Here is a 27571-nt window from a genome sequence, read left to right on the forward strand (position 1 = left end):
GATGTAGATGAATGCAAAAGATACCAGATGTCTTTCATGTTTTAGGTGATTAAATTTGTACTTATTCATTAAAAGATTTTTTTCTCCTCTAGATATAAATGAATGTCTGTTTAGTCCATCTGTATGTGGTCCAGATGCCAACTGCACAAATGAAATGGGAAGTTACAATTGCTCATGTCTGGATGGATTCACTGAAACAAATTTAAGTTTCCCCATCAGCAACGATAACACATGTAGAGGTACAGTCTTGTATTCAGTTATTCTTTCATTTAATAATTAACTAGAGTTTATACTTTGGATTTGATTATTGTAAATTAATCATTCTCTTGAGTTGACCTTCACATATGTATGAGCGACTCTTTTCCTCTTTTTCCTGTAACTTTCTTTTAAATCTAGATGTGGATGAATGTGTTGAGATACCAGACATCTGTGGTCCAAACTCAATCTGTAACAACACTGTTGGGAGTCACAATTGTTCGTGCATGAGTGGATATAATGTAACAGATCCAAACCTCCCTATAAACAGCAATAACACATGTGAAGGTATGATTGACAGCTGAAGCCCTGAACAGTTTGTTACTCTTGGTTCCATACACTGTAGATATAAATAGATGCCCTATTAGACTACTCCAGATACGTTGCCATGTCCAGCATTTTAGAAACGGTCAACATGACGTCATTCACCATAATAATCAATGACTATTCAAAGATATACAAGCGCATAACTTAATGTTGTAGACGCACACAGTCAATGCGCTCAAAACTTCGCAGACCGTTCAAAAATGCCTGTTGGCTCACACATTGTGTGTCCTATAGAAACAGTCGTTAATGAGGCATCTACGTATATATCTATGGTCGGTACTGTCAGAATTCTCTTTCTACTATAACATCACTTTATCAGTTATATTATTTGAGATATCCATGAGTATCTTAATTCACTCTGTGTGAGTTGAACTCTCGATTACAATGGAAACTTCAATTGCTGTTGTAATTGTAATTGCATGAATTGAAACATTAATAAAACTGACAATTTCAAAACTGTACTTTTCTCATAGATATAAATGAATGTCTGTTCAGTGCATCTGTATGTGGTCCAAATGCGAACTGCACAAATGAAAAGGGAAGTTACAATTGCTCATGTTTGAATGGATTCACTGCAACAAACTCAAGTCTATCCATCAGTATTAATAACACATGTAGAGGTACGTTTTTATATTTAGATTTGTTTTTACTCTAACCATGAATAATAACCTAGAGTTTATCCATGTAATCTTTGTTTTGGTTGTCATTTTTGTAAATCAAGCATTAATATTCTCAGTATTCACATTTATTTACATATGTATGAGTCACCCAAACTGTTCTTTTCCCCATAAGATGTGGATGAATGTGAGACACCAGACATCTGTGGTCCAAACTCAATCTGCTACAACACTGTTGGGAGTTACAATTGTTCATGCATGAGTGGATATAATGTAACAGACCCAAACCTCCCTATAAACAGCAATAACACATGCAAAGGTATTATTGACAGCTAAGTTTTTGAACGGTAACTGTTTATACTGCATTAATACTCTGTCAACTGTAATCTGACCCCTTATCAATTATTTTACTTCAGATATTTATGAATGTCTTGACTCAGTATCAGTGTGTGGACTGAACTCTTACTGTTACAATTACAACGGAAGCTTCTCGTGCTTTTGTTGGGAAGGATATAATGTTTCAGATGTAAATAAAGAAGTTTCCAAAAGTAACCCATGCATTGGTAAGTTTTCTCTGCTTAATGTTCTCGGTCATAATCTTCAAGTACTATTTATTGGAAACTGCTCTAAAAGATGAGCAGTTGTGCTTTAAATATATTCCTTTTTATTGTTGACTGCTGTAAGATAACAAATGTCTTTCATGTATTAAGGTGTTTGTTAATGAAAACTGTTGATGACTAAAAAATTAACTTAACTTTTTTTCATAGATATAAATGAATGTCTGTTCAGTCCATCTGTATGTGGTCCAAATGCCAACTGCACGAATGAAATAGGAAGTTACAATTGCTCATGTTTGGATGGATTCACTGCAACAAATTCAAGTCTCTCCATCAGCATCAATAACACTTGTAGAGGTATGTTCAGCTAAATAAATAAAAAACTATGTTTGTACATGCCATTAGTCCAATCAGTATGAAGTTTGAGTGTTTATTTTCCTACTTTGGACATAATATTCTAAATGGAACATTGGATTATAGGAATACTCAAAGTACATGTTGACCATCTTATATGAATGTGTGACCCTGTTTTTTTACCTGTAATGTCTTTTAATCTAGATGTGGATGAATGTGTTGAGATATCAGATGTCTGTGGTCCAAACTCAATCTGTAACAACACTGTTGGGAGTCACAATTGCTCGTGCATGAATGGATATAATGTAACAGATCCAAACCTTCCTATAAACAGCTATAACCCATGCAAAGGTATGAGTGACAACTAATAATTAAAACAATTAATAAATTGTTATTATTTGTTCTGCACAAATCTCCCTTCAGCTATAACCTGTTAGTTTATCAAATTGAATTTTATTTCAGATATTTATGAATGTCTTGATTCAGTATCAGTGTGTGGGCCAAACTCTTACTGCTACAATTACAACGGAAGCTTCTCGTGCTTTTGTTGGGATGGATATAATGTCAGTGATGGAAATACAACAATTAGTGAAGACAACCCATGCACTGGTAAGTTTTTCATTATATGATATTCTGCATCACAGTTTGAAAGTCATTTTCAAGTTTTGGTTATTAAATAATTTACAAATTTCTTTCATCATTATTTTGATAATTTCTGAAGATTCTCATTAAGGATATAACATTTCAGGATCCAGCTATTATTATTGGAAATGCTGACATTTCAACCTAATTTATGTACTACTTCTATAGAGATATTTTTTGATTTTATAAGTAATCACTTTTTCAAACATATATATTTTTCGTAGATATAAATGAATGTCTGTTCAGTCCATCTGTATGTGGTCCAAATGCCAACTGCACAAATGAAAAGGGAAGTTACAATTGCTCATGTCTGGATGGATTCACTGCAACAAACTCAAGTCTCTCCATCAGCAATGATAACACATGTAGAGGTACATTTTACAGTTAGATCTGTGTGTACTTTCACCATGAATAATTAGCTAGACTTTATTTTTGTGATTTTTACTTTGCGTTTCAATTTTGTGACTAAAGCATTCTATTGTCAAGATTTTAAAGAATGAGCTGCTCTTATATGGGTGACACATACTGTTATTTTTCCTCTAACTTCATTTTAATCTAGATGTGGATGAATGTGTTGAGATACCAGACATCTGTGGTCCAAACTCAATCTGTAACAACACTGTTGGGAGTCACAATTGTTCGTGCATGAGTGGATATAATGTAACAGATCCAAACCTCCCTATAAACAGCAATAACACATGTGAAGGTATGATTGACAACTGAAGCAATGAACAGTTTAACCATCAGTGTGTGGGCCAAACTCTCAATGTTAAAATTACAATGGAAGCATCCTGTGCTGTTATAATTAAAACATTTTTTTTTTATTGATCACTTTTCAATAGATGTAAATGAATGTCAGTTCAGTCCATCTGTATGTGGTCCAAATGCCAACTGCACAAATGAAAAGGGAAGTTACAATTGCTCATGTCTGGATGGATTCACTGCAACAAACTCAAGTCTCCGAATCAACATCAATAACACTTGTAGAGGTATGTTCCATATTTAGATATGTGTTTACTTTAAATAATTAGCTATAGTTTATCAAATTGATTTTTACTTTGTATTTTTTTTTTTTGTAAATGAAACATTCTGTTGTAAAGAATTATTTGACCTTTTTAAATTATGTATGTATGAGCAACCCAAACTCTTATTTCCCTCATAACTTTCTTTTAATCTAGATGTGGATGAATGTGTTGAGATACCAGACATCTGTGGTCCAAACTCAATCTGTAACAACACTGTTGGGAGTCACAATTGTTCGTGCATGAGTGGATATAATATAACAGATCCAAACCTCCCTATAAACAGCAATAACATATGTGAAGGTATGATTGACAGCTTAATCTCTGAAGCTCTTACTGTTTTACTGTTTGATTTACCTTAATCATCTGTCAACTGTAACTGTTCACTATAAATTATTTTATAATAGATATTAATTTATGTTTTGATTCACCATTAGTCTGCAGGCATAAATTTTATTGTTTTTAAATAATTGCTTATCTTTAAAAATATTGTGTTCTTCCATACAGATATAATTGAATGTCTGTTCAGTCCATCTGTATGTGGTCCAAATGCCAACTGCACAAATGAAAAGGGAAGTTACAATTGCTCATGTTTGGATGGATTCACTGCAACAAACTCAAGTCTCCGAATCAACATCAATAACACTTGTAGAGGTATGTTCCATATTTAGATATGTGTTTACTTTAAATAATTAGCTATAGTTTATCAAAAAAAATTTTTTGTAAATGAAACATTCTGTTGTAAAGAATTATTTGACCTTTTTAAATTATGTATGTATGAGCGACCCAAACTCTTATTTCCCTCATAACTTTCTTTTAATCTAGATGTGGATGAATGTGTTGAGATACCAGACATCTGTGGTCCAAACTCAATCTGTAACAACACTGTTGGGAGTCACAATTGTTCGTGCATGAATGGATATAATGTAACAGATCTTAACCTCCCTATAAACAGCAATAACACATGCAAAGGTAAGACTGACAGCTATTGCTCATAGTACAAATACGGGACAAAGATAGTGAGGAATGAGAGGCAAAAACATGTATTTCTTGTTAAATCCAAAATCTTGGATTTTTTGTCTTTTGCGTTAAAAAAAGTTGATCTTTCTTAGTTCCAATTTGTTGTCGCTATATATTCCAATGATATTGCTACTGATGACGTATGAATGATTTTCACTCACTTCCATGACAAGCTTAAGTGATGCACTGTAAGCAGGTAGATTTTGATTCTGATTTGTGCGTACTTTAAACATTAATAATTAACTTGAGCTTGTTGTTGTGATTTTTACTTTGGATTTCATTTTTGTAAATGACGTATACTATTGTAAAGATGTCAAAGAATGACTTGACCTTCACATATGAGTGACACTGACTGTTCTTTTCTCTGTAACTTTCTTTTAATGCAGATGTGAATGAATGTGTTGAGATACCAGACATCTGTGGTCCAAACTCAGTCTGTAACAACACTGTTGGGAGTCACAATTGTTCGTGCATGAGGGGATATAATGTAACAGATCCAAACCTCCCTATAAACAGCAATAACACATGTGAAGGTATGATTGGCAGCTGAATCTCTGAAGCTCTTACTGTTTTACTATTACTGTTTGAATAATAAGATAATTCCCTCCATGTTCATGTTTTATTAGATTGTGCTGGTTTTTACTTTGTGAGATAATTTTTAGTAAGTTAATTATTTTGAATGGATATTTAACAGAGTTAAACCAAATACAGTTTTTAGCACAAATAAATGGTAAAATAATGATCAAATTCATCCATATATTTTCTCGCCATAAAAGTAGCCAAAGAAGCTGACATGGCAGTAAACACAAACAATCATCTAACTTATTTTATGTATTGCCTTAAACTTCTGTCAACTGAGACTCACCATCAGTGTGTGTTGGCCAGAGTCCTTCTGTTATAATTCCATGAAATTAAACTATTTTTAAATAATTTATTGTAAAAGTATTGTGTTCTTCCTTACAGATATAGATGAATGTCTGTTCAGTCCATCTGTATGCGGTCCAAATGCCAACTGCACAAATGAAAAGGGAAGTTACAATTGCTCATGTCTGGATGGATTCACTGCAACAAACTCAAGCCTCAAAATCAGCATCAATAACACTTGTAGAGGTACATTTTACAGTTAGATCTGTGTGTACTTTCACCATAAATAATTAGCTAGACTTTTATTGATGTGATTTTTATTTTGGTAAATGAAGCATTCTGTTGAAAGATATCAAAGAATGAGTTGACCTTTACATATGAGTGTCACAAACTGTTTTTTTTCCTGTAACGTCCTTTTAATCTAGACGTTGATGAATGTGTTGAGATATCCAACATCTGTGGTCCAAACTCAATCTGTAACAACACTGTTGGGAGTCACAATTGTTCGTGCATGAGTGGATATAATGTAACAGATCCAAACCTCCCTATAAACAGCAGTAACATATGCAAAGGTATGATTGACAGCTGAAGTTTTGAAGCTCTTACTGTTTTACTGTCATTGTTTGTGTTCCCTTAATCTTCTGTCAACTAACCATTCACTATCAATTATTTTATAAAAGATATTCGTAAATGTTTTGATTCACCATCAGTCTGCAGGCCGGAGTCCTCTGGTTATAATTCCCAGAATGTTTAACTGTTTTTAAATAATTACCTATTGTAAAAATATTGTGTTCTTCCATACAGATATAATTGAATGTCTGTTCAGTCCATCTGTATGTGGTCCAAATGCAAACTGCACAAATGAAAAGGGAAGTTATAATTGCTCATGTCTGGATGGATTCACTGCAACAAACTCAAGTCTATCCATCAGTATTAATAACACATGTAGAGGTACATTTTACATTTAGATTTGTGTGTACTTTAACCATGAATAATTAGCTAGACTTTATTGTTGTGATTTTTACTTTGTTTTTCAATTTTGTGACTAAAGCATTCTATTGTCAAGATTTTAAAGAATGAGCTGATCTTATATGGGTGACACATACTGTTCTTTTCCCTGTAACTTTCTTTTAATGCAGATGTGAATGAATGTGTTGAAATACCAGACATCTGTGGTCCAAACTCAATCTGTAACAACACTGTTGGGAGTCACAATTGTTCGTGCATGAGTGGATATAATGTAACAGATCCAAACCTCCCTATAAACAGCAATAACACATGTGAAGGTATGAGTGACAGCTGAATCTCTGAAGCTCTCACTGTTTTACTATTACTGTTTGATTTGCCTTAATCCTCCGTCAACTGTAACCGTTCATTATCAATTATTTTATAATAGATATTAATTTATGTTTTAATTCACCACTAGTCTGCAGGCATAAATTATACTGTTTTAAAATAATTGCTTAACTTTAAAAATATTGTGTTCTTCCATACAGATATAATTGAATGTCTGTTCAGTCCATCTGTATGTGGTCCAAATGCAAACTGCACAAATGAAAAGGGAAGTTACAATTGCTCATGTCTGGATGGATTCACTGCAACAAACTCAAGTCTATCCATCAGCATCAAAAATCTATGTAGAGGTACATTTTACATTTAGATCTGTGTGTACTTTCACCATGAATAATTAGCTAGACTTTATTGTTGTGATTTTTACTTTGTTTTTCAATTTTGTGACTAAAGCATACTATTGTCAAGATTTTAAAGAATGAGTTGATCTTATATGGGTGACACATACTGTTATTTTTCCTGTAACTTCCTTTTAATCTAGATGTGGATGAATGTTTTGAGATACCAGACATCTGTGGTCCAAACTCAATCTGTAACAACACTGTTGGGAGTCACAATTGTTCATGCATGAGTGGATATAATGTAACAGATCCAAACCTCCCTATAAATCGCAGTAACATATGCAAAGGTAAGACTGATAGCTATTGCTCATAGTACAAATACGTGACAAAGAAGTGAGGAATGAGAAGCAAAACATGTATTTCTTGTTAAATCCAAAATCTTGGATTTCTAGTCTTTTGCGTTAAAAAAAGTTGATCGATCTTAGTTCCAATTTGTTGTTGCTTGACATATGAATGATTTTCACTCACTTCCATGGCAAGCTTAAGTGATGCACTGTAAGCAGGTAGATTTTGATTCTGATTTGTGCGTACTTTAAACATTAATACTTAATTAGAGCTTGTTGTTGTGATTTTTACTTTGGATTTCATTTTTGTAAATGACGTATACTATTGTAAAGATGTCAAAGAATGACTTGACCTACACATATGAGTGACACTGACTGTTCTTTTCTCTGTAACTTTCTTTTAATGCAGACGTTGATGAATGTGTTGAGATACCAGACATCTGTGGTCCAAACTCAATCTGTAACAACACTGTTGGGAGTCACAATTGTTCATGCAAGAGTGGATATAATGTAACAGATCCAAACCTCCCTATAAACAGCAATAACACATGTAAAGGTATGATTGACAGCTGAAGCAATAAACAGGGTGTTACTGTGTGTAATGCCTTGGGGGCCATTCACATATCACGCCTAAAAACGCACACTAAAAATCACTTAGCAGTAGCTCTGCTACTAAATTAATTGGTAACACTTTAGAATACTGTTTCTTACTTACTACATAACTTATAAGGAATTATTGAAGAACTAACAGGTGATTATTCATTAACACTTAACTCCCTACTGTTAACTAATAAGTAAGATGTGTTAATTAATCAGTATGTAATATAATTTTATGATTATGTTAAGTAACAGTTAGCTAATCAATAACTAATGTATTCTGTCATACCTCCTGAAGAACTACTATTGATTATCTACTAGTTAGGGTTTAAGAAAAATAACTATGAAGTAACTACTAATGAACAGTTTTACATAATTACATTGAATTGTGACCCTTTCATATAAATGCTTTTAGCAATAATAGTAGTAGTATGAAAATGCAATATTAATAGGTTTTGCCTATGTAGTAAATTGTTTTGTGAGTGTGTTTTGTAAGAGATCACCTTCCAGTAGGAACCCCACTCCAGTGCCTTGTGATAACTTACCTTAGTTTTTATATTTTATATACAGTACTGTATGTGTGCCTCCTCAGCATATACCACATTATATATATATATATATATATATATATATATATATATATATATATATATATATATATATATATATATATATATATATATACCAGGAAAAGTGAAAATACAGGTACCCAATTTGTAATTAATAAAGAATTATGCAGGACTTATTTTGAACCTGAAACATTAGGCCTATTCTACAGTGAAAATATTGGGAACCCATTAGTAATTAATAAAGAATTATCAGATAATTCCTGAAGAATTACTTAGAATCTGAAACAGTATTCTAAAGTGAAAACATAGGCAACCCATTATTAATTAATAATTAATTATCAAATAATTCTGCAGGACTTATTTTGAACCTGAAACATTAAACCTATTCTAAAGTAGAAATGTTGGGAACCCATTAGTAATTAATAAATAATTATTAGATAATTCCTCAATAATTACTTAGAATCTGAAACAGTATTCTAAAGTGAAAACATAGGGAACCCATTAGTAATTAATAATTAATGATCAAATAATTTTGAATGACTTATTTTGAACCTGAAACATTTTGCAATATTTTGCTGTGCGATTTTCTCCTATCCAATGAGTAGCATTACAACCATAGATACACAAAAGCACAGCATAAAATTACAAATCACATCCATTTTATTTGTTTGCTGTACTCCATATCTTTAGAATCCAGATGTTTGCAAGGAACATATCCAAATTCAGCCCTTTATCAATCGATCTTCATCTTCATTCTCAGTAACATCGACCGTCACTTAGTCAAAGCCCGCACTCGTTATGATATGATTTGAATGTGAAAATAGCGCCAGTGCGCCACCCTTGAGAAACGTTACGACACTGTTTACGGCACTGATATCGAACTCTCATTGGTTCTCACCTAATTCGTCACAGATTGCGACATGCCGTGTTTCAGTTGATAGATATTTGAAATCAGTAATGCGCCAGTGCGCCTTCACGGAAAGAAGAAAGATTCATAATTTCACGGATTAATAAATTAAATTCTGCTCTGTACTTTATAAAAACTATTACCTCCAGAGAGGACTGCGACTGGAACTCATTATCATTTGAACTACTTTTGGTACCACTTAGTAGTTTTAAGAAATGGTTATTGGTAGGTTTAGGAGTAGGTGTAGAATTAACATTAGTGGCTCAAAATAACGTTTTAATGTTATATTTTTACTAAAATTGTGTTTTATTATGTTTTATTCTTTTAACATTCTGTATAAATTGGGTAGGTTTAGGTTCGGGTGGGTTTAGGCATTTTTCTATGGATAACTGACTGGTCAGAGAACACGTTCTATCTGTATGTATTTTAGGTTGTTTTTATGTAAATTTAGTAACGTATCGAAACTGTAATTACGTCCAGATAATACGTAAACAACACTGTAAATACGTAAAGGCACATACGTATTGGAGAGTTTTAATTTACGTCTAAATATTATTAGATAATTCCTGAAGAATTACTTCGAATCTGAAACAGTATTCTAAAGTGAAAACATAGGGAACCCATTAGTAATTAATAATTAATTATCAAATAATTCCTGAAGAATTTCTTAGAATCTGAAACAGTATTCTAAAGTGAAAACATAGGGAACCTATTAGTAATTAATAAAGAATTATCAGATAATTTTGCAGGACTTACAGAATTCTAAAGTGAACCTAGTAAATAATAAACTACATCATTTTGACTAAGAACAACCTATAAAAGTAATCATAAACTTTGTAAAAAAAACTCTCATCTGTTTATTTCAGATGAGAAAATTTTTAATACAGCATATTTTAATCCATTTTAGCATGTATACTGCCCACATTTTAACTAATTTAACAAAAATGTCATAATCAAAAGTTAAACATTTAGAAGCAAACAAAATCCATATTTCATTTCCATTATAGGCTAATAATTTGGCTGTAACAAAGTTGCTACTGTAATAGTACTTTGTACTTGTCCTTTTACTCAAGTAATTTTGAAAATTAACAAGCCTACTTATAATTTTACTGGAGTAATATTTTATTGGGGTATCTGTACTTTTACTCAAGTACTTGATTTGTGGGACACATCCTGATTATTATAGTGTTTTTTGCGTATAACTGTTCAGAAGTAGTTATTTCATAGTTAACACATCTTTCTTAGTAGTTAACAGTAGTGAATTAAGTGTTAGTGAATAATCACCTGTTAGTTCTTCAATAATTCCTAATTAGTTATGTAGTAAGTAAGAAACAGTATTCTAAAGTGTTACCAATTAATTTAAAATGCCCATCCTTATACAGCTATGACCAGCTGTTCCTTCATCTTGGCGGAGCTTTCAACGTTGTTACGGGAAAGGATGAAGCGGATTGTTTGGATCTTCTCACATGTCCTGCGATGCGCTTGCGGCATTCTGAAAAGTCGAGATGTTTTTACGCCGATGCAGCCTGGAAAAAAACGACCGCGTTGCACGTCGTGCGCGTCGCTTCCATTCCATACCGCAGGCGACCACATTTGAAATAACGAACTTGAGCGTGCAAAAGACACGATATGTGAATGGCCCCTTAGTCTTCTGTCAGCTCTTACCTTTCACTATCAATTATTTTATATTAGATATTCATAAAGGTTTTGACTCACCATCAGTCTGCGGGCAGGAGTCCTACTGTTATAATTTCATTAAATTAGACCGTCGCTTATTGTAAAAATCTTGTTCTTGTTGTTCTTCCCTATAGATATAATTGAATGTCTGTTCAGTGCATCTGTATGTGGTCCAAATGCCAACTGCACAAATGAAAAGGGAAGTTACAATTGCTCATGTTTGGATGGATTCACTGCATCAAACTCAAGTCTCCCCATCAGCAACAATAACACATGTACAGGTAGATATTTTATTCAGAATTGTGTTTACTGTGTGTTCAATGTGATTGTGGATTTTGTTTTTGTAAATGAAGCACTTTATTGTAAAAATGAAATGCAAAGAATGAGTTAAAGCTAATGCTTATAGGAGCCAAGCCTTGACAAAGAAATAGTAGCATGAGAGGTTTGTTTTTGCTTTTGGTTAATTCAGTTTCAGCAATAACATTAACAATATGTGTTTTCAAAAAAAGTTCTGAAGTGTTGCTCAAAACTATAAATGTTAGTATTAAGTCTATTAAGGTTTGATGCTTAAAGATGCAAATTATTTTCAAAATTTTGCATTTTTCCATTAATTGTTTTTAATTTAAGCGTTGTATCATGAAAAAGCTTTACAAGTGTTTATTTTTATGTAGAGCCAAATAAAATACTAATGACCAGTAACCATTAAAAACAGGGTTGGTTACATTCTCCTTTTTGACCATCTTTGCATTGGTTTTTAAACCAGTCAGAGAAATACTTGTGTAACGTAATGTAATATGTAATAACATTTATGTTATAAATGTAATAAAAATTGCAATTATGTAATACATTTAACAGTGAGCATCATACACTTCAAGTATTTATAATAGATACAACTATGACACTCTTTTTCTGCCTGTGTCTTATATAAAATAATGTTGAGAAATATGAGATATCTTTTTATTTTGAGTGTTTCCATACATCAAAAATAAATAAACAAAGTTTTTTTTTTTTTTTATCATTTGGATTTTCTGCTAGATGAATGTCTGTTCATCCATCTGCCATTGTGATACTAATGTTAAGTGTTCATATGAAACAATATTCTTTTCTTGTTTGTTTTGATTGATTTGATCGTTTTTGTTTTCATTGCCAGCAGAACCACCAACACCAACTACCACAACCACTACGGCTGCAACACCTAATGCAACAATCATTACATCTGCGACACCTAATACAACAATCATTACATCTGCAACACCTAATGCAACAAACACTACATCTGCAGCACCTAATACAACAATCATTACATCTGCAACACCTAATGCAACAAACACTACATCTGCAGCACCTAATACAACAATCATTACATCTGCAACACCTAATGCAACAAACACTACATCTGCAGCACCTAATACAACAATCATTACATCTGCAACACCTAATTCAACAATCATTACATCTGCAACACCTAATGCAACAAGCATTACATCTGCAACACCTAATGCAACAATCATTACAGCTGCAACACCTACTACAACAAACACTACATCTGCAACACCTACTACAACAACCACTACAGCTGTAACACCTAATACAACAAACACTACATCTGCAGCACCTAATACAACAAGCATTACAGCTGCAACACCTAATACAACAAACACTACATCTGCAGCACCTAATACAACAAGCATTACAGCTGCAACACCTAATACAACAAACACTACATCTGCAACACCTAATACAACAAGCATTACAGCTGCAACACCTAATGCAACAAGCATTACAGCTGCAACACCTAATGCAACAAGCATTACAGCTGCAACACCTAATGCAACAAGCATTACAGCTGCAACACCTAATGCAACAAGCATTACAGCTGCAACACCTAATGCAACAAGCATTACAGCTGCAACACCTAATGCAACAAGCATTACAGCTGCAACACCTAATGCAACAAGCATTACAGCTGCAACACCTAATGCAACAATCATTACAGCTGCAACACCTAATGCAACAATCATTACAGCTGCAACACCTACTACAACAACCACTACTGCTGCAACACCTACTACAACAACCACTACTGCTGCAACACCTACTACTACTCCAAAAACTACAGGTATGTACTGTTAAAAAATGATATACCACAAAATGTATTTATTTAGGAGGACAATACAGTGCACAGCAAAAATGAGTACACCTCCTCTGATTAAATATAAAAGATGTATTTTCTTAATGATCGCTAATATAATTAATAGAATAAATGTTAAAATATAAATTTATTAGACCTATTCATAATAAAAACAGAGAAATATATGCCATTAATATCTGTTAAACAAGTAATTTAGTCAATTTTGTTTAAATGAGCGATTGCAGAAATGAGTACAGATTTAATTAAACAAATTGTAATATTCTAGTACATGTCCTCCATAACTCTGTACACTGCTCTTTACACTTAAATAAAAAATAAATAAAAAAATGATTTGCTACAGCATTTTGCTGCAAATTTGCCACAGGCCTTTATTCTCCTCCTGGAGCCATGTGAGACACATTTTAATATGGATTGGAAGCACTTTATTTGACTGCACTTGGACTTTTGAACAAAAACACCCACTCATGTCTATATGGTTAATTTTCATTTTTGGGCGAACTATCCCTTTAAAGTGAAGACCTAATTATTTCAAGGGCCTTTTCAGAAGACCATTGTTTTTTTTTTTTTTATATATGTTACTTTTGCTATATTTTAACACCTTAAACAATAATTTGGTATTCCTCTTGTACCATTGTCCTCTTTTATAAATCTCCTGACAGTTCTCTCTCAAATTAAGTCTGAATATGATTTAGTGGGCTATATAACACTTTTAATTGTAAAGAAATTACTATCTTTAACAGTTTTGGTTCAACATACTGTACTTCTCTGTTGATCAAAACTTGCCCTACCTTTACACCAGAAATGTTTATTAAGTAACTTTCAGGAGGCAGTAGTCATTTGTGCACCCGCCAAAGCCTGGAGCTCTAAGAGTGAAGGTCTCAGCATAATGACTCTCTAAACTGAGAGGAGACCTAGCTACACTCAATGGCAGAGGCAGTTACCAAGGCTCAAAATAAAATAAAAGAACCTTCACTCCTTTTACTGTCTAGGCGGAGCTCTGGGGAGCGGAGGCTTCAGCAGAATAACCCTCTTAATAAGAGGAAGCCTAACAATGCTCAGTCCTTGTAGTGGTTTATCAAGGCGGCCTCGAGAGGCCGAACACTTGATTACACTATCTAGCTAGCGCTGATGAGCGGAGGCCTCAAGAATGACTCTCTCAAGTGAGAGGAGGCCAAAACTACTCAACAAGAATGTCAATCAAGTTGGCCCCACAGAGGGCCGAACACTTGATTACAAGTTTACAGTAGCTAGAGCTCAGGTGAGCGAAAGCCTCAGCAGAATGACTCTCTTAAATGAGAGGAAACTTACACACTAAATCCTAGTTTGAGCTCTTAAGAGTGGAGGCCTTATCATAACGACTCTCTAAACCAAGAGGAGGCCTGACAACACTCAGCGCCAAAGGCAGTTAGCGAGGGTCACAAAGAGGAGCCTATATACCAATAGTAGCTCTGGGAATCTCCGGTGTCATGCTCCTAATTGTCGTAGTCAGCATGAAGGCCCTCAGGTGAGGGGAGTTACTCGCCTCCAGGAGGCCCACAAGAGCCCAACAACCTAGTAGGCACAGAGCTCAGTTGAAAGAATTAGGAACTGTGATCTCAGCACAGCAACCCCAACGGAGGGGAGCAACAGGCTCAAGAACAGCTGAGAGGATGAGGAGTCTCAGAGGAGGCTCATACAAGAGCCTAACAATTGTATTTTAAAAACTTTTCTGTTCAGCCTGCTCTATTAAAACACTTATAATTTTATAATTTATAAAAGTCATAGTTAAGAAGTAATATAAGGTTTATAATTTATTTATTTATTTTATTTTGCTGAATTATTAAAGACTTGCAACACCAAGTATGTACAGCAAGTCTTAAATATTTTATATTGAGTTATTATTAATATGCTGTATTATTATAAATTGTTCTATAAAACCATTACATTCATATGACTTTTCCATACATTCTTTTCCATTCCGACATATTTATGAAAATAAGCAAAGCAAAATAATGGCAGTGAATTCAGTAATACAAACATAAATGCAAAAAAAAAAAAAATCATATCTACCTTGCACCACTTGTTGCTCATAAATTATTTATTAAAAAAATTAATAAATGTACTTGTTTTGTTTGTTTGTTTCATGGGGTGGGGGGGATTTACAGTTCTTCTAATCTCAATGAAAATCGATGCCGTTTTTGATACCAGTCTCAACAACCAAAATAATGAGAAGTTCAAAATCCTTGCCAGACAAATTGAGTCAGCAGTAAGTACTGTCATATTTTGTTAATGAAAAGTACTGATTGTTTATGCTTAACTTAAAAAAATACTGTTCAAATGATAAATATGTTTTTTAATACCGATTGTACCTTTTCAGTATTTATTTATTTATTTTTTGGAAAATGTGTTTATTTTACTGAAAATTACTTCAGTATATTTGGTTCTTGCCATAGAGTCTTGAAAATGAAATGTTGGTAAAGTATGATAAACTTCCTAATTTATATTTGGTACTTTGTACAGATTGAACAAATTTACAAAAATGTGCTTGCCTACAAAAAAGGTTCAATAAAAGTATTTCGTTTCAGGTAAGGTCTACAATATAAATATTCACTCCAAAGGTCCATTTTGATTTTTCTCATGTGTTCAAACAGTGTGAACTCATTTTTGTGGTTTTTGTGTTGCTCCATAGGCCTGGTAGCATTATAGCAGACTATCAGATTGAATCAACAGACAGCAGCCCCAACAGCCCTGCATTTGCAGAAGCAAACACACAGCTCATCAGCGTTCTCAAAGATCAAGGAATCACTGTAGCTCCGAATGCTTTTGCTCAGAGTGGTAAGAGTAGTCAGTATCTAATCATAAAAACATTTGACCTTAATTTTATTATTATTATTATTATTATTATTATTATTATTATTAATGATTGATTACAGTCTGTTGCTTAAAAAATACTGGTTTGTATTTCTTGTAAAAAATGTTGAAAGGACCAGCAAAGCCATGTTAAATATAAAAAAGGTACAATAAGGTTTGTGAACTTCACTTTCAGAACAAAAGAACTTGTCCACAGCAAAAAACTGGTATCCAGAGCAAAATATGGTGCTGAAATGCGAACGCCTAGACTCAGGTACAATGAGATGGACAGTGAATGACCAAGATCCTGCACAAAACAAAGTTAAATACGTCATTTCAGATGACAGTACCACTCTCACTGTGAACAACGTCAATGAGAATGACAAAGGTGAGCAACAAAGTTATTTGGTAAATACGCAAAGCTATGTGTCGACCTTATTCATATTCATTGTCTATTGTATATATAATTAGTATTACTTCATATTTGATTAAATCTGTTTGGTTACTCAGTGTAATGTTGATTAGTTTATTTCTTTATTTGTTATTCCTTTTTTGGGGGGGGGTAGATAGATAGATAGATAGATAGATAGATAGATAGATAGATAGATAGATAGATAGATAGATAGATAGATAGATAGATAGAAAGAACTGTGCAGATTTCGCTCAGATTGTGTGATGCTTATAGGGGTACAATAATCTGTTGTGGCTATAATGGATAATATTTGCGTAGGCAGAACTGAGCAAAAACAGACAATTAGAGTCTAAATATAACAGAATATTAAGTTCTGTTAACTGTTGTATTTAATCAGTGCATTAATTGCTAAAAAAATATATAATAATTTTTTTCCATTAACTAATTAATTACAATGACATGTTAAATCGACAGCCCTAAAAATATGATATATACAGTATATAAATAGAGAGAGAAATTTTACAATTAAAATATACAATTATTTTAAATATTATTTTAAATTATATAAAAATATTAAACAAAATTATATTTTATATTAAATATGACCCAAAGGTGTGATTGAAATAAAAAGAGAAAAGAGATAAGGAAATTTTGTTGCATGAAATAAATTAAGCTTTGTGTGATGAGCAGAAGAAAATGTAAGGACTTCAATTAAATGAGATCAGCACTGGGTAGGAATTTTAGAATATAGTACATTGGTCATTGGGACTACTTTGATTAAAATGTAATAGTCTCTATTGTGACATTTTGGATTACATTCACTTTCTTTTTATGGAAAAGTGTGGCCTGGCCAGTAATTTTTTATTTTTTTTGTATGTTTGCTATTATTAAGCTATAGCATTACTGCGTATGTGTACATAAACTTGTGTATGCTTTTTTTTTTCTTTTTTTTTTCTTGCAGCTCGATATGCATGTATCATAGACAGGACAATACCTTACATTCAATGGCAAGATATAGTTATTGAAACACTTCCCAATATCATAGTGGGTGAAAATGTAAGAAAGTTTCAGTGTGTTGACCAGACTGTTTCACTGAAATGCTGTGAAGAGAAGTACAGTGTGGAGTGGACCCAGATAACCTCTGATGATGTAGTGACTTCAGGTTGTACAAACTGACTGGCAATACATTCTTACAAAATTTACTCACTGGAGTTTTCACTTGCAATGAATTGCAATGAATTTTCACCATGTTTTAATATGTTTTTAATGATTTGTATTTACTTGTTTCATGCAATCAGAGGACAAATGCATCACATTAAGACATACAATCAAAACTGGAAATTGTGGGAGTAAAACCTTTACATGTCGACTCAAGGACCCGTTGCTTCAAGGTTTCACCTACAGCAGTAAAAGTGTTATTGTTAATAAAGTGAACGCAGGTAAATCTTTTTTTTTTTTTTTTTTTATCCTTTGATGTAGCCACGTGTGTGTTTTTGTTGTTGTTGTTGTTGTTGTTGTTTTCGTCTGTCTAAAATAGAACAGTTTTTCTATTTTTCTGAAACTCAATCAAATATTTACTCTAGTGTTCAGCTGTAAAGATGCAACATTTGGGGATGGACAGGAAGGTGATACTTTGACAGGACCCTGTGAAAAAGGCAAGGAAGGCACAATAAAATATAGATGTAGTTCAGGTAGATGGGTGCCTCAGGAGACAAACTGTATACTTCAAGTTATCAAAGGCCTTGAAAAGGATGCTGCGGTAATTGCCATCATCTGTTTATAAAAATAAATAATCATCTGTCTGTTTAAAATATTCCTGATATTCACATTTCTTCTCTACTTTGTATTTTAGGTCTTGGTGGTGCAGGACATACCAGTATTTGTTGCTCAGCTGAGTACTGCTACAGAGAATAATACACAAGTGATAACACAGTCTGCTGTGACTGTCCAAACCATTGTTGGAATACTTGTGAAAGTTTCTGGTGTTTCACAAAACATTATCATCAATCAGCCGGTGATGGAGGTATGTACAATACAGTGTATGTCTATATGCATAGTTAAATTGTGGCTTATCAAAACTTTATCAAGATACAATATTTGTACATTATCTTTTCCCATCTGATGAAAATAGTTTCTGCTAAACATTATGTTCTGTGTCATTTCCAGGATTTCCTTAAAACAGTGGATATCATTGTTTCGACATCTGCCATTGAAACCTGGAATAAATTAAACAATAACAACAAGACAGATAACACCAGCACAGCACTTCTGAAAGCTATTGAGGATATAAGTAACCGTCTCACAAATGCCAATTTTAGGATTAATGCAACATCTATTGAGTTGAATAGAACTATAACAAACACCACCTTTTATAGTGGAATATCGAATCTGCCAAACTCAACTACTGAGATCCAGATACCAGAGATTTCTTTATCCACTGCTATAACCATCATAGTCTTCACAACTCTTGACAGCATCCTACCTACTCGAGATACTAGAAGTAACGGCAGTAGCAAATCAGATATGCGCATCAATGGAGATGTGGTTGTGGTAAAAGTTGACAACAAAACGATTAACAACATATCTTTTGCGTTTGACATTACTAATAAGTCTTTGGGAAATCCTCAGTGTGTCTTTTGGAACTTTTATCTCGATGCATGGGATTCCACTGGATGTAAATCAAAGTCCTATAAAAGTGAAGGGAACAGAACTGGCAAGATTACATGTGAATGCAACCATACAACCTCTTTTTCAATCCTAATGTCACCGTTTTCCATTGATAACATTGCCTTAGCCTATATAACTTACATTGGCGTAGCCATTTCGATGGCCAGCTTGATTATATGCCTGATTATTGAGACTATTGTGTGGAGGTCAATGACAAGAAACGACACATCCTACATGCGACATGTCTCCATAGTCAACATTGCCGTGTCTCTGCTGATAGCAAATGTCTGTTTTATCATTGGAGCCGCAGTCGCAGAAAGTGAGCAGCCAACTTCAGTTGGTCGCTGCAGTCCAGTGGTTTTCTTCATGCACTTCTTTTACCTGGCTCTTTTCTTCTGGATGTTAATGTCAGCGCTGTTGCTCTTTTACCGTACCGTCATGGTCTTGTCTCAAATGTCAAGGGCTAAAATGATGGCCATTGCCTTCATAGTTGGTTATGGTGCACCTTTGCTCATAGCGGCCATTACGGTTGCATCAACAGCTGGACCTCAAAATTATGTTTCCAAAAGAAATGCATGCTGGCTGAACTGGTTAGAATCAAAGGCCCTGCTGGCATTTGTGGTTCCAGCTCTCACTATTGTAGCCATAAACCTTTTGGTTTTGATTGTGGTTCTGTACAAGATGTTGAGGAGAGGAGTTGGTGCCACAACTCAACCAGATGAGAAACATGCCCTGGTGGTCATTGCCAGATGTGTGGCCATTTTGACTCCTATCTTTGGTCTTACATGGGGATTTGGAATTGGAACCATGGTGTCACAGGAATTAGGCATTCATGTGGTGTTTGCACTCCTCAATTCACTGCAGGTACTACTTTACTTTACTTTACTTACTACTTCACTTTTTATTTTGACTTTGTCATGTTTTTATTTTGTGTGCTTTATTTAAGTGCAGTAATTGTAATGCAAATAATGCAATAATTATGATAGAATAACTATCATTGTAACAATACATTATAAAACCTTACAACATATTATCATGCACAATAAGTTACTTCCTTTGTTGTTATTAAAAGTTGAACACCAACTAGTATTTTAACCATAACATTTTCCTCATGTATGTATTTCATTTGTGCAGGGGTTCTTTATTTTGGTGTTTGGAACACTTTTAGACAGCAAGGTATACATTTATTTTTGTCCTCTTATATCATGAAAACAATTGTCAGAATAATTTTATTAATAGATTTAGAGTCATTCAGCACTTCTTCAGTGCTTTAACTCATTTTGTCATACATGGTTACAGATCCGTGAGGCTCTGGCAGGAAGACTGTCACTAAGGAACCTTACCAGCTCCAACCGAACCAGGGTAAGTGACAGCAAAACAATGCATATGATCCATGAGATCTTACATGTGGCTTTTACTCTTTCAGTTATGTTACCAGATGATAGATGTCCTCAGTTTACAGCTGATATCTTAAATCTTTAAATTACAGAGTACTAGTGCAGGACCGTCATCTTCAGGCATACAGAGTTTATTTCAAAGGATGCGGAGAAGAAGTAAGCCTTCCTATTTAAATGATTACAATTGCTTACATATTTTGATGTACAGCATTTTTGATAAAAGACCAATATTTTAAATAATGTGCGAATATCTATTTGCAGATGTGTACAACGTTTCTGAAGCTTTCTCAGCAGCTACATCTTCACACAATTCCAGTGGCACAGATACTTTTGTGAATGCATAATCAGCTAACTTCATTAAAACTATAGTCTACTTTATTAAATGTTAAACAGCCTTTTCCAAACAAGTTTTCTACCTTGCTAGTATATGTAAACCGTATTATCAGTTACTGATTTCTGGGAAGAAGTATTTCTATGTTCTGACATATTAATAACAATTTCTTACAATCAACAGATCTAATATTTAATCAAGAATATGTTTAATATGATGGTGCAGTAGGCATGATTGCATAAATTTCTGAAAAAAAATATATATATATACATTTGCCTTTTGTCATACTGTTCTGTACTGATTATTTAAATAAATAAATATAAAAATAGTTTTACAGCTTCACCGAAAATGAAAAGCATTTTTATTTTACATTTATTTGATAGTAGTAATCATATCCAACTACAGAGAGTGGATCTCCCATCCAATGTTTTAATGCAAATATAATTGACTTTACATTTATATATGGCCAGATATTGAGTAAGCAAGCCCAGTCCATGTTTCACTGCCTGAAAGTCCATTTATTTCTGTAAACTGAATTGATTCATTTGCTTCTCTTGCTTCTTTAAAGAGCCACACAGATGGGAAATCAAAAATTACCTGTATTACAGTGTATGATGTAGCTGTCCATCAGTGTAAACAATGTGCAAACTAATTAAACCAAAAAGGACACGATTTATAAAGTTATTGGCTTCTAAAGTAAGGAGTTGACTCTGAATCGCTGAAACGAGTCGTTATAGATTTCAAATCTTTTGCCCATCTCTATGTATGTCACTAGAACACTTTGCATAATAATCTCCGCCTACCGTCTTGGGAGAAACAAAACTCTGACCTGCCCCACCCCTCCACACAGATGGTGGTGTGATAGCATCTACAACAAATCCCTTTTGTTGTGTTCACAACATTTCACTGATGACTGCTTTTCTAATCTCGGTGAGTTCAAGGCAGGATTTTCAGAGCGTGTGGCCATAAAAGAGGGTTCATTACCAACTTTATTTGGACCAACAAGCATCTCCGAATCACAACCTGTAAGTTGTTTTCTCCTGAGCGTCTTATCAGTATGTGTGCTGTCTGCAGCCTTTGTCTGTGCTGATCTTCATTTACAAACACGTCATTAAAATGAAGTGTAACTCCGTGAATACTCAACTAAGAGACATGAGAGAGATATCTATAGAAAGCTTGACATGTCTACTTTAAAACAACAAGTGCTGACGAAAATATCACAGATATTCTGTGATAAAGTAATCCATCTGAAAACAATGCAATGTCCGTTTTTTCAAGTCTGCCTTCATTATATCTAATGTGACCACGCCCCCGCGCTAAACGCGCTATTCAAAATTCAAACTGAAGCGTGCGGCTTGAATACGACCACACAGAAGAAAAAGCTGCGAGACTGTTCAAGTTTTTTATTTTACTGTTTGCTTCGCGATGAGAGGAATAAGACATAATTCACCCCAAAAAGATGCTAATGCATTGTTTACCGTGAAGTGGTGTGCGAAACCACCAATGAAAACTGACTATGTCAGTTGACCAATCAGAACACAGTATGCTACCGAAAGGTGGGGTTTAAGGAAACTGAATCTTTTGAACAACTTCACGTGAACCGTTTGGGGATCTCTGAGAATTGAGGTAATTTTAAAATGATATTTTGACAAAATGACAATGTTTTTTAACCTTGTATGGATTTAAACCTGTTGTACAGGACTTATAAACAGTGATAGGAAGCTTAGAATTTTCATCTTACTGGCTCTTTGACTTTGAGTAGTCTATATAAATATCAGATTTCTTGGCAAATCTATTTCTCGTTAATATGTGTTTTTGTGTGTTCTGTCACAACTAGTGTCTTTCGTGAACGAATTGTTCTTTTTGAACATTTGTTCTCGTTCACGTAATCCACTGACTCATTTCTCATTCACTGAAATTCCTCTCTCCACAGAAGTGCGGAGCTACAAGCAGCGCATGCGCAGCTCGGTGAACCGGGTATCTGAAATGTTTCAACCTGTCAAAGCATTACTCAACCTCGTGCCAATAGCCTTCGAGTATGAGATGTGATGGAGCATGTGATTTTTTTTAATGTAGTGAATGAATACGCCCTTCACTGAATGCATTCATACGAGTCTGAACAAGATCTAGAGATCTTGTCGTTCATGAACGAAATGACTGAACTGGTACACATGTCGTTTGAGTTGAATGAAATGACACATGTCGTTTGTGAATGAAATGACTGATCTGATACCCATGTCATTCGTGAACAAGCTGAATGATTTAGTAAATCTTGTTCGTGAATGAAATGACTGAACTGGTACACATGTCGTTTGTGAATTAAATGAACTGGTACATATCTCGTTCGAGAGCGAAATGAATGAGAGTAAACTGGGTCAGTTGGCAAATTAGCATGTCAGTCTCTCAAAATGCAGAGCACAGTTATAGGTACTGTCAGGGGCGCAGGACTGGGGGTAAAACCAGTACTGATTACCAGGGCCCCAAAGGAAGAGAGGGCCCTTGAAAAGTCTGGAATATATATTTTCAGGGGGGGTGGGGGGCATTAGGACTTAGGATCTTGTGCAGCGCCCCTGGGTACTGTGCACAAACGCTTGTTTTCATATTTAGCATACAGAACATAACTAAACGTTTAATCCCCGATTTATGAATGTGAATATATAATATACGAACTGTCTGACCAAACAATTAAAATGCTAATTATGCAAGAAAACCTCCTGCTTTGTTCATCTGAACAACTTAATTAGACTTTATATAATGAATGCGATTATGCACACATTTTAATAAAGCCAAATCAGTTTTTGTCACAAGTGATAATGTTCGTTGACTTAAGACATAACACATAAGCCATACGAATCTGAACGAATCATTTTGGTGAACGAACTGACAATTAACTAATCTCTTGTAAGAATCATAATTTCCACCACTAGTCGAAAACCAGTGCTGCCACTCAGTGGCTGGAGCCGCAGTCACTCCAGCTCACGGTGACGTTGCGTGCTGGAGCACATTCCAAGGTGAGGAGACTGGCATTTCTGCACGTGCACTAGGCAGTTTAGTGAATCACAACACAGTGGGCCAGCTAACTAATCTGAACCAATTACGTATTTCTAATGGAGGGCTTCATAAAAACAGGAAAACTGCAGAGAGTTTATCGGAGAAGGGACAGAGTGGTGTAGATTTGAGGTCTTTACGGGTCCAAAAATTTGTGCCGAACCCGAAAGAGACCCGTAATGTACTACACCGAACCGACCCGGACCTGTCTAATATTTCAAAAGCTGGACCCGGACCTGTGTAGATCCGAGAAATGCCTACCAGGACCCGACCCAGACCTGTATATTATTTGAAATCTGGACCCGAACCCGCTGGGAAGACACAGACCCGACTGGACCCGACATTCACATATTCCACCTTAAATTGCTATTACAAGTCAATAAACCTGTTGTGAAAAATAAAGCTTTTTGTCTTACTTAACATAGAGCATAGGCCGTAATTTTTATATATTTTTGAGATGGAAAAATGCAGTTATACAAATGCTAGAAATGTGGCTTTCTAAGGAAAGATTGCGATCAAATAGCACACCTAGGTTCCTAACTGATAACGAAGAATTGACAGAGCAACCATCAAGTCTAAGACAGTGTTCTAGGTTATTACAAGCAGAGTTTTTAGGTCCTATAATTAACACCTCTGTTTTTTTTTTCAGAATTTAGCAATAAGAAATTACTCGTCATCCAGTTTTTTATATCGACTATGCATTCCATTAGTTTTTCAAATTGGTGTGTTTCACCGGGCCGTGAATAAATATAGAGCTGAGTATCATCAGCATATCATCTTCATTCACTGCTACGAACTGATAGTGGTCATATAAGTATGATTTAAACCATGAAACCAAAAGAATGTTGTGGTCAATTGTGTCAAACGCAGCACTAAGACCCAATAAAACTAATAGAGAAATACACCCACGATCAGATGATGAGTAGATAATTTCTAACTCTAAGGAGAGCAGTCTCAGTACTATGATATGGTCTAAATCCTGACTGGAAATCCTCACATATACCATTTTTCTCTAAAAAGGAATATAATTGTGAGGATACCACCTTTTCTAGTATCTTGGACAGAAAAGGGAGATTCGAGATTGGTCTATAATTAACTAGTTCTTCGGGGTCAAGTTGTGTTTTTTTCATGAGAGGCTTAATAACAGCCAGTTTGAAGGTTTTGGGGATATATCCTAATGACAATGAAGAATTAATAATAGTCAGAAGAGGATCTATGACTTCAGGAAACACCTCTTTCAGGAGCTTAGATGGTATAGGCTCTAACATACATGTTGTTGGTTTAGATGATTTAACAAGTTTATACAATTCTTCCTCTCCCATAGTAGAGAATGAGTGGAACTGTTCCTCATGGGGTCTATAGTGCACTGTCTGATGCAATACTGTAGCTGATGGTTGAATGGTTACAATTTTATCTCTAATAGTATTGATTTTAGAAGTAAAGTAGTTCATAAAGTCATATTACTGCTGTGGTGTTGGGAAATGTCAACACTTGTTGAAGCTTTATTTTTCGTTAATTTAGCCACTGTATTGAATAAATACCTGGGGTTATGTTTGTTTTCCTTAACCTTCCTTAAGCATAGAGGAGCAACTGTATTTAAAGTGCTAGAAAAGAGATAGTCCATAGTTTCTGTTACATCATCAAGTTGTTCTGAGGTTTTGGATATGCTAAGGAATTTGGATACATCAGGAAGATAACTTAATAAGCAGTCTTTTGTGGTAGAAGTGATGGTTCTTCCATACTTGTGACAAGAAGTAGAATTTACAATTTTGGCTATATGAAGTTTGCACAAAACAAAATTTAACAATCTTACTGTATTTACGTTTAGCATTAGCCAGCACTTTTAAATTTGCCAAGATGTCAGGCGCTCTGACTCCCGGTAAACATTTGACTATGGTGGCTGGTGTCTCTATATTCACGTTCCATACAATAGAATCACCAATAACTAGAGCATTTTCATCTGGTTTCTCAGTGGGTGCATCACTGAGTGGGGAGAACCTGTTTAATGTTTTGATCGGAACAGAAGAGCGGTGTTTTGACCCACGACTACGCTGCCTCACTGTCACCCAGTTGCCCTGCTGCAGGGGTTCTGTTGCCGGAACCGAACGATGTACAGGAATCCCTGAGCTAGACGCATCCAAAGCCGTATCTAGAGCCCTAACATTCTTACTGTCCTCAATTAGAGTTTGAATGCGTGTCTCTAATTCTGAAATCTTCTCTGTCAGCCTAACTATTTCCCTGCACTTATCACATGTGAATCCCTCATCTGCGACAGAGATGGATAAACTGTACATGTGGCAAGAGCTGCAAATAACAATAGCAGGAGAAGCCATTACTCGCCGTGCTTGATGAAATATTTTTACTGCGGTTGTTTGATGAACTTGTGAAAAACTGGAGCGAGAGAGAGGAGAGGAGAAAAGAAAAGAAAACAGCAATAGGTTCGAATGAAAACGCTAATGACAAGCTAACAAGTGTTAACGCATTGCAGGTGTACTGCACTCACTGATATAAAATAAAAGTGAACAATCAAAATTAATTTGATAAGACTGATCGATAATATCAGAAATATGGTGTGAATTAAGTTATATTTTATCACTTTAAAAAACAGAGAGTGATAGTAAGATAAAGATTCTAGAGAAAAAATAAAAACAGCTACAATTAGCTACAGAAGGCCAACGGGAAGTATAGAAAACACTGTCCAACAGTGACACCCGCAGTCAGGGAGTGACAAAAAAATGTCATTGACAAAAAAATGTCAAAATGTCCAATGGGACCTGACTGGACTCTGGAAAGTCAACAGGGATCTGATCAACGGGGACCTGACTTGACTCTGGAGCATCCACTGGGACCTGACTTGACTCTTGAAAGTCAACGGGGACCTGATCAACTCGCGCTGTCGATGAATTTTACCACACCAGACTGCGTTTACTAGTTTGGTTGCTTGGATCCATTTAATAATGAGGAATTACGTGAGTCATTTATCTAACTACGAGAAGTTAGATATATAATTTTTTATTCTTGATATGAATCTTACCATGTTAGACCGTGTATGCTTGTCTGCTTGTTTACCTGCATTTAATTCTGAGGAATTAAATTCAGTATTAATCGGAATATGAGAAGTTAGGTTTATCACTTCGATATGAATTGTATCACAAGTCAGACCGTGTTTACTCATCTGATTGTTTGATGGCATTTCATTCTGAGGAATATAATGACACTTATCTCACTTTGAAAAGTCAGATATACAAGAGCTCATGGGATGTAAAATTTAAATAAGAGCACGTGTTTACCTCTCTTCCACTAAGGAGGTTGAGGCAGTCAGCAGGGGCTACTGGGCGGAGCAGTCCAAACC

The 27571-nt window shown here is 34.7% G+C and overlaps 1 protein-coding gene across 1 annotated transcript in view; it reads left to right on the forward strand.

The window, feature by feature from the left end:
- The window catches only part of adgrf6 (adhesion G protein-coupled receptor F6), a 49332-nt gene extending 27683 nt beyond the window's left edge, over positions 1-21649 (forward strand). Inside the window, exons 52-88 of the mRNA XM_026290886.1 lie at positions 93-239; positions 397-543; positions 1056-1202; positions 1375-1518; positions 1616-1762; positions 1967-2113; positions 2315-2461; positions 2573-2719; positions 2977-3123; positions 3312-3458; positions 3595-3741; positions 3931-4077; positions 4282-4428; positions 4600-4746; positions 5181-5327; positions 5758-5904; positions 6084-6230; positions 6463-6609; positions 6798-6944; positions 7155-7301; positions 7490-7636; positions 8043-8189; positions 11518-11664; positions 12534-13502; positions 15680-15780; positions 16035-16099; positions 16204-16349; positions 16561-16752; positions 17738-17938; positions 18075-18215; positions 18360-18535; positions 18629-18799; positions 18943-20307; positions 20578-20619; positions 20743-20805; positions 20933-20996; positions 21102-21649. Coding sequence (XP_026146671.1) covers positions 93-239; positions 397-543; positions 1056-1202; positions 1375-1518; positions 1616-1762; positions 1967-2113; positions 2315-2461; positions 2573-2719; positions 2977-3123; positions 3312-3458; positions 3595-3741; positions 3931-4077; positions 4282-4428; positions 4600-4746; positions 5181-5327; positions 5758-5904; positions 6084-6230; positions 6463-6609; positions 6798-6944; positions 7155-7301; positions 7490-7636; positions 8043-8189; positions 11518-11664; positions 12534-13502; positions 15680-15780; positions 16035-16099; positions 16204-16349; positions 16561-16752; positions 17738-17938; positions 18075-18215; positions 18360-18535; positions 18629-18799; positions 18943-20307; positions 20578-20619; positions 20743-20805; positions 20933-20996; positions 21102-21184 — 7157 coding nt within the window. The 3' untranslated portion in view covers positions 21185-21649. The remainder of the gene's footprint in view (positions 1-92; positions 240-396; positions 544-1055; positions 1203-1374; positions 1519-1615; positions 1763-1966; positions 2114-2314; positions 2462-2572; positions 2720-2976; positions 3124-3311; positions 3459-3594; positions 3742-3930; positions 4078-4281; positions 4429-4599; positions 4747-5180; positions 5328-5757; positions 5905-6083; positions 6231-6462; positions 6610-6797; positions 6945-7154; positions 7302-7489; positions 7637-8042; positions 8190-11517; positions 11665-12533; positions 13503-15679; positions 15781-16034; positions 16100-16203; positions 16350-16560; positions 16753-17737; positions 17939-18074; positions 18216-18359; positions 18536-18628; positions 18800-18942; positions 20308-20577; positions 20620-20742; positions 20806-20932; positions 20997-21101) is intronic.
- Positions 21650-27571: the final 5922 nt, after the last annotated feature.

Source organism: Carassius auratus, chromosome 20, assembly GCF_003368295.1.
Source record: "Carassius auratus strain Wakin chromosome 20, ASM336829v1, whole genome shotgun sequence".
Taxonomy (NCBI): Eukaryota; Metazoa; Chordata; class Actinopteri; order Cypriniformes; family Cyprinidae; genus Carassius; species Carassius auratus.